The sequence below is a fragment of the Sander lucioperca genome, chromosome 19 (genome assembly GCF_008315115.2).
Source record: "Sander lucioperca isolate FBNREF2018 chromosome 19, SLUC_FBN_1.2, whole genome shotgun sequence".
Lineage (NCBI taxonomy): Eukaryota > Metazoa > Chordata > Actinopteri > Perciformes > Percidae > Sander > Sander lucioperca.
The window spans coordinates 27,918,193-27,930,995 of NC_050191.1; the positions used below are offsets into that span (position 1 = coordinate 27,918,193).

The window sequence follows — 12,803 nt, forward strand, 5'->3', positions numbered from 1 at the left end:
TTTAAAAACTGTCTGGGTAAATATCTCGGTCACAATTATTTTTCATTCATCAAATTTATTTCATCAAAAACATTTGTTTGTTTATGTTTTTATTTTAAAAAAAATACGGTTTTAATTGTGATATCAAAAAGACATTCACAGAGATAGAAGATTTCCTTCATGTTGCTTCCTGCACTGAGACATTGCATCTGGTGAAAAAGACTTCAAAGTGATCTTTAAATAGTATGTCTATTTTCTGTGAGAATCTGAAAAAGGCCAAAGCTTATAGCCTTACAAATTGTCACACCCGTTTGTGCACCTGTCCATTTGCGAAAGGATCCCCTGGAGATGCATTTCAGTGCCCAGTGTGAACAGAGCCGTCACTTCACCATTACTGCTGTATGATTATGTAAATATCAGCTACGGTACAATTGAGTCGAGATGACTCTATTCTAGCCCTACATGAGGGAAACTAAATATGGCGATTGCAGACTCCATTCTAGCTGTAGAAAAGAGGGCGTGTGCTCCGAGTGGCTGATGATAGGCTGCCAGCCCTGCTCCTTAATTTGGACAATGACACAGGAAAGCTGAGTGCATCTTCAATAAGCGGGGCCCTGCTGGCTTGACAATTATGTAACAACGATCAACGACCAAAGATTGCTGCATCTGTTACACTACTGAATGGCATTTTGATATTATACGAGAGCGAGTGGCGTGGAACACCACTGCGGCTTGGAATGAACTCCTTGTCAGGAGGCATTGGAGGGGCAATCATGCACAGTGTGCCTTGTGTGCATGTCAGTGTAGCATGAATGCAATTTCCCCCACTGACCTTCTGCTGTGATTCTGAGTCCTGGCTTCATAGTAACACACAGGCCTCTACTTGTTAGGTGCTGTTAGGTGTGGGTGATGCACTCAGCAAATCACACACCAAAAAACATTTACTTGCATGAGCACAGGGAGAATTCAAGGATGGATTCTATTAGCTGAAGAAGAAACTCTCATTGACATCTAATGCATTTCCTCTATGGCCAAACACATCCCACCATCATTTGATCAGCATGGGACGATTACTCTTAAGGAAAAAAAAAGCTAGAGGCTAAAAGAATTGGATTGGAAACCTCTCTGTTGATCCAGAGAATTGATGTGAATGTATGATAGTAGGGTCCTTGAACTGGGAAATAATGAGGGGAAATGTGATGGCTGTGTTGAGCTGTCAGTGGTGAAAACAGAAACGTATTAATAATCATCCCATCACCTCTGGAGCTGTCAGCACTATAGAACATGAAAGACCCAGCCTAGGTCTCCTTCAAATCAAACCCAGCTAATTGCTTTCAACAGAGCCGCCTTTGCCCCCCCCCCCCCCCCCCGCATGGTCAGTAAAGGTGTCCCTGCCTCGCCCGGCATTGTTATGCAGCGAGCACTCCACTCTGTCCTCTGCCAGGCTCTTTAAAACTCTATTTTCAAACGCACTTTTTTCAAGGGTATTTCATGCAGCTCTACCTGAAGAGTTGGCAGTGAATAGGAATCGTCAAGCTATCAACATGTTCCAGAGAGGATAACGTTACCCTCTAATGGGAGAACCTCCATGCTGCAGCTTTAGCTATGTCTGCCCTAATCTCGCATTACCAGACCTTTCTCCACAGCTCTGCAAAGGAAGGTCTGGCTAGTCCACACAGCATTCTGGGATGGGAGAAAAACGTGCTCTGGTTTATTGGCATTTCTTTAAACCAATCACAATCGTCTTGGGCGGCGCTTAGCGCCGGACTCAATGACAGTACCTCTGCAAGATATACACGGGAAGGAACTTGTTTTGGTGGAACATGTGTACGTTCAAAAGTAGTTTTAGTCGTGCAACAGAAAACTCAGATTGGACAGATAGTCTAGCTAGCTGTCTGGATTTACCCTGCAGAGATCTGAGGAGCAGTTAACCATAGTCCTCAGAAATCCACCGGAGGTTAGAACGCCAACAGAGAGGTAACGGACATCTGGCAGAAAAGTAGGGACATCTGGCGGAATTTCCAGCGGCACCAGAGCAATCCCGTAAATGAAAGGTCGTGGATATAGTTGAACCATGCAGAGGCTCAATGCCACCGGCGAGACACTGGCTCTGTTGCCCAACAGCCACAAACTTCTAACACCAATTTTGATAGTTCACCTTACATTCATCAGAGCCAGGCTCTTATTATTGTCCTCCACCCTTTACTATGTGAATATTTAATCCAAGAAAAGTCAGTGACTGGTTGAATGGCCTTCAGAGCTGAGCTGCAAGCTAGTTTCAATCTGGACAAGCTCAACAGACAGGTGGAGAGTAGCTGGGGGCAGATAACACACACACAAACACATGCTTTTTGGCTTTTCCCCTTTCTTTTATTGTGTTATATATCTTTTTGTGCACATTATAGGTTTACAAAGTGAAGAAGCCCAAAGTCCCCCCCAAAGGGACTTACCATCTCCAACAGAAAACACTGTTCACCAACTGCTCCAAACAGCTCTATTGTAGTCCAGCCTTTACTTCAGAGACAAACGTGGTCACTTTGGAACACACGTTATAATGCTCACCTAGCTGCTAGCATGGCACGCCCTCATACTCTGCAACTGACAAGCTAGCAGTACTTACTGAGCATGTGCGACTCCCAACAAAGATGGAACAGAAGTGAGATGTCTCACTCTGTAGCTAAAACAGAGAGCTCAACACACAGGGTGAAAAGAGGAGCTGCAGCAATGTGCAGTACAACAAAAATATGGTGTTTTCTGAAAATTAAATCATGTAAACCTATTCTGGTACAACCTCTAAATACAATTATAAACCTGAAAATGAGCATAACATGAGCACTTTAACTCATGCAAGCATCTCTCAGCCTGAGTGAAGACTTTATTTTCAGCTGTGTGCTTTTTGATTTAACCATGAATACAACTGCCTAGCATTGACCTTAAAGGGGAATCCCACCAATTTGACACATAAAAAAGTCTGTTTGCTCTTCTTCTGTGGCGCAGCTTTGTCGAGTCTTTTCAAGTCTGAGAAAATAACCCCTGATGATGTCATCAGGATTACCTCGGCTCAGGCTACAATTTACAGAAAGCCTGGGTTACAAACGTTTCATTTAGCAGGAAGTCTGACGAACACTTCTGTTGGTTGCATAATGGCAAACGGAGGATCCACAAGTTTTGGAACTGGCCCCACACTCTGAGAAATATTTGTGTATTGACATTCGTATGAGAAAAATTGTTTGGTAGAACGTGATTCACAGTTGTATTTTTAGTTTTTTACATTTCAAAATGCAGAAATTGTGCTCCAGCAATTTTTGTTGGTTTTGGGAGATTATAGAAGTCCACGTTGGCGGGTTTTTTTCGATGTTTGGTGCTTTTTTCCCCACATTTTGGGCTTTTTATGACGTTTTTGTTGGTTTTTACTAATTGAGCAGCTTTGTATGAGATAATTTTACACAGGCCTAACAGAAAATGTCTGTATTTTAACTGTAGCTACACACAAAATTGCCGTATTGTAATTACGGAGCAAAGTCCAGGTAATGAGCTGCCAGTACTTTTTCTGTTATTTTACAGATTTATTAGTTGGAGTGCATGCTATGGACTAAAAGTCAGGACATCCCAAGCTCAGCCTCTTTCTACTCTGTTATGGGAGTCACAACATCAAGTAGAAGTAATCTTGATGATGTCATACCTCGTTAGTGTCAACCCAGCCAAGCCAAACTGTCGCCAGGCTTTTGTTTCACAGGCTGCTGGAGATGATGTGTTAAAAAGGCTTCAGTCCAACCACCAGACTCCCCTGAACCATAAATACTCCACTCTGCAGTGATGAAAGAAACTAAATAGTACAGTACTGTACAGTGTTAAATGCATCAATCACTGTCAACGTGTGAAAGACTTGATATGATGGAGAGCAGAGCAAAGCAGGATTTTAAGTACGTTAAAGTGCCCATATTATGAAAAAAACACTTTTTCTGGGATTTGGGGTGTTATGTTGTGTCTCTGGTGCTTCCACACACATACAAACTTTGAAATAAATCCAGCCATGCTGTTTAGAGTGAGATACAGTTTCTGAATGTGTCCTGCCTTCAGTCTCTGGGTGAGCTGTTCAAAATCAGCACGGCTTGTGGCGTCACAAGCCGAAACGAGCAGGCTAACCGCAACCATTAGCTCGTAGCGTTAGCATGCTAACGCTAATGCTAACGCTAGCATGCTAACGCTAGCATGCTAACGCTAGCATGCTACCTCATTCTCAATAGCAAAGCACTGCTACAACACACACAAGTTCACCATAATCTACAAAAGAACTACTTCCATGTGCGTCCTCATTTAGAAGCTAATCCTGCCTTGTAACTGACCCAAGTTGTAGAAACAGCCTTTCTTTTACTGTCTATGGAGCTAGCTAGCTGACATGATCTACATCTGAGCTACTGCACATGTGCGAGTGCAATCAAAGATAGTACAGAAGAAGAAGAAGAAAAGAGGTCTCACTCTGTAGCTAAAACAGAGACCAGCTGAAAAGAGGATCTGCAGCAGTGAGAGAGAGCACTGCAGTACAACAAAAATATGGTGTTTTTTGAAAATTAAACCATGTAAACCTATTCTGGTACAACCTTAAAATACAATTATGAACCTGAAAATGAGCATAATATGGCTGCTTTAACATAGAATCTTGAAATTAAACAGCCGTAGGATGATGACTACTGAATACTTTTAATAATGTGTCAAATTAGTTTTTACAGTACCTAGCATGTAGTGTCAGTTGTTGCGCAAAACAGTACAGTCACACATTTCGTTTCTATGTTAGAACTGAAGGGATGCTGTGCTTTACGTTTGTTTACGTGCCCATATTGGGCCCAAAGGATTCTTTTTATTATTATTATTATTATTATTATTATTATTATTATTATTATTATTATTATTATTATTTTCTCAGGGAGACATTGTAATCTCCTGTTGAAATTAAAACCCTTTAAAACTCTATTAAAACGCCAGCGATCTTGTGCACCTCAACAATGATGGTGCTGTTGGTGTTAAGATACACAATGGCATCTTGAAAACGGCAGTAATTAATAGTTTATATATAGAGTTTATAGCACTGCTACGCTCCATGAGGCAAGCATGCAGGCAGAGAAAGACGCTTATGTAATGAACTACCTCCGCTCTGCTTATCGCCTCGCAGTTGAAATCAGACGGCTGAGTGAGAGAAGAGGATATTAAAAAACTGTTTAATGTATTCATAAGATATTCAAATGCAGAGCACGGTAGCGACTGGCTTCTGGATCAGTTAGCTTACAGGAGAATATGTTCAGGGTCACTAACACATTTTCTAATATTGCAAAATGAATGCACAAAGGCTTTCCTAAACAGTCTCTTTCAGACCGGCATAACAATTACACAATGTCCCGCCGTGCTCAGCCTACAGGTATGTTAAAAGTCTGAGAGTGGATGACTGGTTGTGGTCTCCATGATATCAAGTAGGTCATTAATGGCTGTCACACAGCGCCGCCTGCGTGAAGCACGGGGGAGACAGAGACGGCCAGAGGGGCAGGTTTTTCTTAGAATTAATGCTCAAATCTGGTCTTCATTCACAGCCCCGAGAAATTGAGAATGACATGCTTTTTCCATTCTGAAAATCACCTTCCTGGAATGATCACCTTTTAGCCTGTAGAACTAACACTGCTCACAGATCTCATGATCTCTGTGGAAACACAGGGCCCAGCTCTCTGCCCCGCGTGGCGGGGTAAGGGAGTGACGGATGGGGCGAGGCTGAGCTGAGTCATTGCTACTACAGCCACGGGGGCCAAAGGGGGGTAAATGGGGCAGATCTGCTCCCTGAGCCTGCGTCACACTCTGGAGGGGGAAGAAGCTGTGTGGGAAAGTAGCTCATCATGCTGCGCGCTGGCTCTGTGGCTTAGGAAATATCCCCGCTGCCACTTGAAACCCATGGATCTCTGACAATTATATGGTTTTTGGAAATGAAGATTTACTTCCTCTGTCAGCAAGAGCCATCCTTAACTTCTGTACTCCTCTACTTAATTAGTAGAAGGGTACAAAAAACTCATATGCACATGTACACGTATTTTCTCCCATTAGAGGCTAACGTTATCCTCTCTGGAACATGTTGATAGCTTGACGATTCCTATTCACTGCCAACTCTTCAGGTAGAGCTGCATGAAATACCCTTGAAAATACTTTTTTTTGAGGAAGTAAAAGGCTGAAGCAGTTAGAGAAACGGCCCAGGCAACATGGACCAGTCTTAAGTTTTGTCTATGGCAGGAAGCAATCCAGTGTTTTTGGAGTGTGCCCTGGGCCGGAGGTTTGAGATCCTGGTCTGACCAAAGACACAGCCGAGTTGCATCATGGCAAGTGTAGGATCAAGCATGTTCAAGGCTTAACCCATAACTAAAAGTCAGGATATCTCCGGATATGTGAAAAGCCAACTATGGTCCTGGGGTTGGATTTGAGACAACAGAAAGTTGCATCATGTGAATTGTGGTGGAAGCCAGCCTTTTTGGCGCTGCGGCCATACCAAGGAGTGAAAGTGAGAATATGTCAAATATCTCAGAATATTCAAAGCCACATCTGGCCCCAGGGTCGGTAGTTTGAGACACCTCAGCCCCGACAAAATGTACCAAAACTTTATTTAAACACCCTACTGTGTGCGCAAGTGCACTACCGTTTTATTACCATGCGTGTACATAAACGCTGCTGCTGATTGGGTATCACCTCTGACACACCAGAGAAAACCTGAAAGCTCGTTTCACATCGTTTCACAGTTCACCATTTCAAGTAAATATATCGTTCAACCCAGAACACACAGCAAAACGGTGTACACCGTTTTGAGATCGAACATGCCCCTGGCCCCCCTTGGTCTGAACACGCTACACAGTTGCATGTTGTATCATCTCTGAATCCCCGTTCAATACGTCATTTGATTCCTGTGTTGCATTTTTTAAACATCACTCACACAAAAATAATAAGTTATTTTTAATTTATGTTGCAACAAATTTAGTCACAAATGAAGACCTATAAAAGATAAAACCACTCCCTCAGTTCAGGTCATAAGCATAGAAACAGACAACTGGGCCGGTATAAGTCCAAGAGTTCCTCACAGTGTAGATATCTTTCCTGCAGTAGTGTTTGTCTGCCCATGCAGGGTAGAAAAAGACATCTTCAGGGGATGAAAGCAAATATCAGATTAAAGCAGTAAACACAGACAAGAAGCATCATTTAGTGCCCATAAAGCCAAACCAGATTTAGGAATGGGGAGGAGAAACATCCATATTTCAGGGCCACGCTGCCGCTGTCGCCTGGATGGGGGCCGAGAAAGCAGCCAAATTGGATGAAGTTAAGCTGCACTAACTGCTTGTTGTGACTCGGCAGAGAAAACTCAATCGTCCCTTTGACCGGCTGAGTGTGCTGAGAAAGGATACATTGTTCCTGTGTTTTGGGTGGATTATGAGGGAACATGTCACAACAGCGGGTTTTTGACAAGGTCTTGGGTGTCCGCTGTCGTGCACATTGCTGTTGGGAATGCCGATGAGTCCTAATGAGGTTTTAATCCAGCCGTAGTCATTAGTGGCGGGTCATCCTAAAACAATCACAGGTCAGGCTGCATTAAGGCTACAGAGGTCTGCTCCCACTGGGTCACTGAGCATGGCTCAGACACGTCAGCAGCTTCTGCCGGGCCAGGGAAACACGCTCTGGCTCTTGTTGGTTGTTGTTCAGAACCAAAAAATATAAGATATCTCTGTCACATGAGTCATATTTGAGAAGGGCTGGGTACCGAATTCGATATATCTTTTATGCACCGATCGAATTGCCTCTAAAGTATCGAGTATCGAAGAATGCCTTGTCATTCAGTACAGAAATTCCAATCCCTAAGGAGTAAATCTCATCAGAGTCAGTGAGCCAATCAGCATGCAGAATGCTTCTACCAAGATCTAATAATGTCTGTGATTGGCTGTCTAACGTTACACGTTGTAGAGACACGCAGGAAAAACTCTACGTTACACAGAGACTGTAATGTGTAATGTTGTCATTTCTTTTTGTTTTATATAACCGGTATTGTAAAAAGTATTGTTTAGGAACCGGTTTCCAAGTCACAGTATTGGTACCAGTACCAGTAACAAAAATGTTTTTGGACGATACCCAGCCCTATGCTTAAGACTTTAAGCTTTTGGCACACTGCACTACCAAATTTGTATGTCAGTAGAGAAATGTATTTGTAAATTGCTCACAATGAGACGATCAACAACATTCATATCATCAAACTGTCATTTAAGAATTCACATCTCTGATGTAAATTTACAAGCTTTCTCCTTTTTTCCCCCCATGAAATAGAAACCAAAGAACAGCTTCTGACAAGTGGCTTTTACTTTGGAGTTCACGTCTTCCCCAGGATGCCTTTTCAAACTTGCTAAGACGTGTTAATTAATGTGATTCGCCCCAAGTGCAGCATGAGTCATCAAGATTTCACAGCGTGTTTACAGAAAGGATTTTGGGCTGTTTAGAGTGCAGATAGGCGTTTTTCTTTTTTGAAAGCATCATCTCCTTGGGGTGAGATTTAGTAACCAAAAAGCTTTCCCTCTTTTTTTTCTCACTGGGGTCTTTAAGGAAAGTGCAGTGAAAATGATGGTGGTTATAATCAAGGTGATGATGATGTAGAGTAATGGACGTTGACGCCTCAGCTGCAGAAGTCGTAGCAGCAGTGACACACTGCAGAAAATCTCCAACTTCTCAAGTCAAAGAAGGGAGAAGTATGCCAGTGCAACAGGAATATTTGACCCTGTTCCTAATCAAAATCAACCTGTTTCAAGAACATTCTAGGAAAATGGAGTGAATGTGATGAAAATAAGTCAATCTCTGCACTAAAATCAAGAAGTATAAACCTTAATCTTAGAAAATGATTTAAAAAAACAACAACGGGGGGGGGCTTAAAGAGACAGGCGTTACAGACAGAGGGTGGAACCAGGTATATTCAGACAGACAATATGAGAAAAAAGCAACAATAATTTTGAACATTAAAGCATGTAAACGTGTTCTAGAGGAAACCTGAAATACAAGTATAAACCAAAAGGAGCATGATATGTCTCCTTTAAGGAAATATGACTTTAAAGCTGCACAGATTGATATTTTTGTATTACCGATACATGAAACAACGGTGTATTCTGAAAGGGGTCACTAGGAGTGAGGAACCTAGAGTTTCAGGTGTCAATTTAACCATTTTGGTTTAGTTTTACCGCTCTAAAAAAAAAAATCCATGAATGCAGTTTTAACTGTTGATGTGAGAACCTTTGTCTTCCCCTTAAATTACATTTAATATAAATCTTTGTTTTGTCTTGTCTTTGCATGTAACTGTAGATGCAGTGTTTACATGAGTAGTTGAATGAAGTATATAGTATTATATAGTACTATATGCTACAGTAGTCTGCTGTAGCATTGTAGTGTTACAGTCAATGCTTGAGCTGGATGCTGAGACATTACAGGGCACCGGTGTAGGCTTGAGTTCCAGCTACAGGTTGTTAGCATCCATTACCTTTGGGTATTGACAACTAACAAAATAGAACTGTGTGTATGTGTTTAGCAAACCTGAATGCGGCAGCAGTAAATCCAGGCAGCCAGACACTTAAAATGAGTCATGCAAAGAGAAAGAGCCAGAGATAATTGCTGGTGTCAGAAGGTTACAGGTACAGCCCTCTCCCTCTCAGTAGGTCTGTCATCAGGGAGAGTAAGTGCCTGCTTGTTCCGCTGGAAAATGCTGGAATGAATTGAACTGAATTGTCATTCATAATTGAGATGTTGCAATATCCCACTGGCCGGGGTAACGCTATCTTCCGCTGTTTGCACTGCAAATTGGAATTTCGATCCTGAGGTGTAAACATTTGGTATATTAGTCGTCTGGCTGGGGCCGCTGAGTGCTGGTGGGTTGTAAAATACTAACGCTTGGTCAGTGTCTGTCAGACGCAGACGCAAAAATCACCTTTTAGCTTCTGTACGGGATGCACCGGGCAGAGCAGCAGCTCGACCGCGCCGCTGTAAGATGACGTAGTATTAAGAGAGACAACGGTAGAGAGTAGTATAAAAGACTGAGAATCTGCGTAAGGAGATTGGTTGGGGGGGTGGATGGGCCAAACAACTAAGGACTTTCACCCAGGAGACCGGGGTTCATGTCCTGTTCTTGTCCCGCGTGTCACTGAAACATACATTTTGTAACCCCACCCACCATATTTTCCTAACCCTAACTGTCCCGTTCTTGTGTCGCATATCAGTTAAACGTACGTCCCGACCCAGAGCGTTAAAAAGTGACGCCAATAGTACCGACCATCTAAATATGATGCCAAAGGGCTAGACGCGAGTCCCGAGTGTCAAATAGTGACGCCAAAAGTCCTGACCCAGAGCATCTAAATATGAAGCTAAAGGAGACTTTTTGCAACAAACGCCAAAGGCACCTGACCAAGTGTCGCTTTTTGACACACTGGGAGTGAGAATGTGTTGTATTTTACGAGTTGGGAGTGAGAACGGGTTGTTGGTGGGGGAGTCGTGCGGCTGATTTGTGGCCGGCTGTATGCCTGTGCGTGCAGAGAGTCTTTGCCCTGCGCTTATTGACATGCTCTTGTCTCAACAGCTCCGTCCCAGGTCAGCGAGGTCATCAAGGAGAAAGTGCAGCAGCGCAGTATCCAGCTGTCCTGGCAGGAGCCCCAGCAACCCAACGGCGTCATCACAGAATATGAAATCAAATACTACGAAAAGGTAGGTTTGTTTGTGTCCTTGTCTCTTTCTGAAACCCCCGTCCCCTCCATCTCTCACTTCACATTCACTTTTGCCGACTCTTGGTTTTGTATTCGATCTGCATGCTGCTGTGAGTGGAATTCACAAGATTCTGCAAGTACCTTCTTTGTCTCATAATTGCAACAATGAATGAGATGCTCATAAGATTTTAATCAGGCTGCAGTCCTTCACAGCCGCCCCCACGCACATGTTGGCACACACACACAGGCCGCGTCATTTGTTACTGTTATCTGCTTTCCCCTTCTACATAGATTATACTGCTGCTGCTTTCCTCCTGTGTTTCAAGTCTGAACACATCAGCTTTTTACAGCAAGGTTTAATGGAGCGAATTCAAGCCAGCAAATCAAAGGCAGGGTAGCAGAGCTCTGATGCCAGTCCTGCTGGCCACAGCCTCTCGCAAACACTAACGAATCAGTCTCCTATGTCACGTACTGTGGCTGTGGTCTGCCCAGCTGTAAAAGTGGAAAATTGGAAACAACAACTACAGCCCTAACAGACCCTGACATTCCATTTGGGCTGTCGCCGAGCAAAACATTTACAGATCAACAACAAAGTACACAATGCTTACAGCCTGTGCATCCAGATAGATTCTTTAATGAAGAAGATATTTCCTATGTGTTTATGTTGTCTATATGGCAGGCTGCCTAATGGTTAGATCATAATCTCAATTAAAATGAAAGATGTTCTGTTCTGTACAATTGGTATGAGATCAGCATTAAGCCTCATAAGAAAAATGTTTAGCAGTGTTTTAATTATTCTTCGATTTTGTAAATTCTCAAATGAAAGCCGGTATTAAAAAAGGGGGTGGGATAAGCTGTACTATAGCTTAGTTATGTGACATGGTACTTTCAGCATAAGGCACATTTTCACAACACTAAGTGTATTTTGTATTGAGTTGGTATTTTGAACAGAAATATTGATTTCCTACCGTATCAGTTCCATTCGCTTCAACTTTGCCGTTTTGCGATTGCTGTTAAGCCCCTGTCAGTGAAACACGTCAACTGACCTGTCACCTTTAAAGTCTACCATGGAATTATATTGTATTATATATTAATATTGTTGGCTAGTTTACTTTAGAATCAAACATCAGATTTTATAAACTGCATGTGTTTTGTGTGCATAAATCTCAATATGTAAAGTAACTAGTAACTAAAGCTGTAACAGATGAATGTAGTGGAGTAAAAAGAACAATATTTCTCTCTGAAATGTAGCGGAGTAGAAGTAGAAAGTGGCATGAAAAGAAAAGACTCAAGGAAAGTACAAATACCTCAACATTTGTACTAAGGTAAAGTACTTGAGTAAATGTACTCGGCTACATTTTACCACTGAATGGGACTCATTGAAACCAAACTTTCACGCGGTGACAATTTCATTTATAACTGAAACGGGATGAATTCCTGTACAGGATCAGAAGGACCGGGTGTACTCCACGGTGAGGTCCAGGTCCACATCGGCCACAGTGAACAACCTAAAGCCCAGCACGGCCTACGTGTTCCAGATCCGGGCCTTCACCGAGGCCGGCTACGGAACCTACGGCCCCAGACTGGAGATCACCACCAAGGAGGAGACCACAGGTAGGAGTTAGAAGAACTACCACAGCAAGAACACACGCTGCACCATATGGTTTATCTGTAGTAGGGATGTAAACAAATTAGAACTGCACAATATATCGTTTTTTTATCATCATCGCGATATCGCGACATCAGCCCTCTTCTAATTTGTAAAAACCCTCCATTAGTCACTGTATCATTTATTTCTCTTTAGTTTTAAGATCCAACCTGCCCATCTAAACACGCCCACACCCACCTTACATCCAACATTTCTGCATAAAAGGACACATTAATTACTCATACCACATGCAGAGTGTATCCTGTTACAAGGTTAGAAGTTGCAGTCCGGTCACTGTGTCCTTACCCAGCACAGCTTCCTCTGTGACGGCCTGCAAGTGTGTAATATGACAACTGAGTGCATCAATTCCTCCCAAAATAGACAATTAGTGAGATATCGAAGCTTGTCTGAGGAACAGACAAGTGCCCCCCCCC

General features: G+C 42.7%; 1 protein-coding gene across 5 annotated transcripts in view; it reads left to right on the forward strand.

Annotated features, from left to right (window-relative positions):
* epha7 (eph receptor A7) overlaps positions 1-12,803 on the forward strand; it is a 96,442-nt gene that overhangs the window by 62,642 nt on the left and 20,997 nt on the right. For all 5 annotated transcript variants that reach the window (XM_035995273.1, XM_035995269.1, XM_035995270.1 and 2 more), the window contains exons 6-7: positions 10,598-10,722; positions 12,167-12,335. In XM_035995273.1, the coding sequence (XP_035851166.1) occupies positions 10,598-10,722; positions 12,167-12,335 (294 nt within the window). The remainder of the gene's footprint in view (positions 1-10,597; positions 10,723-12,166; positions 12,336-12,803) is intronic.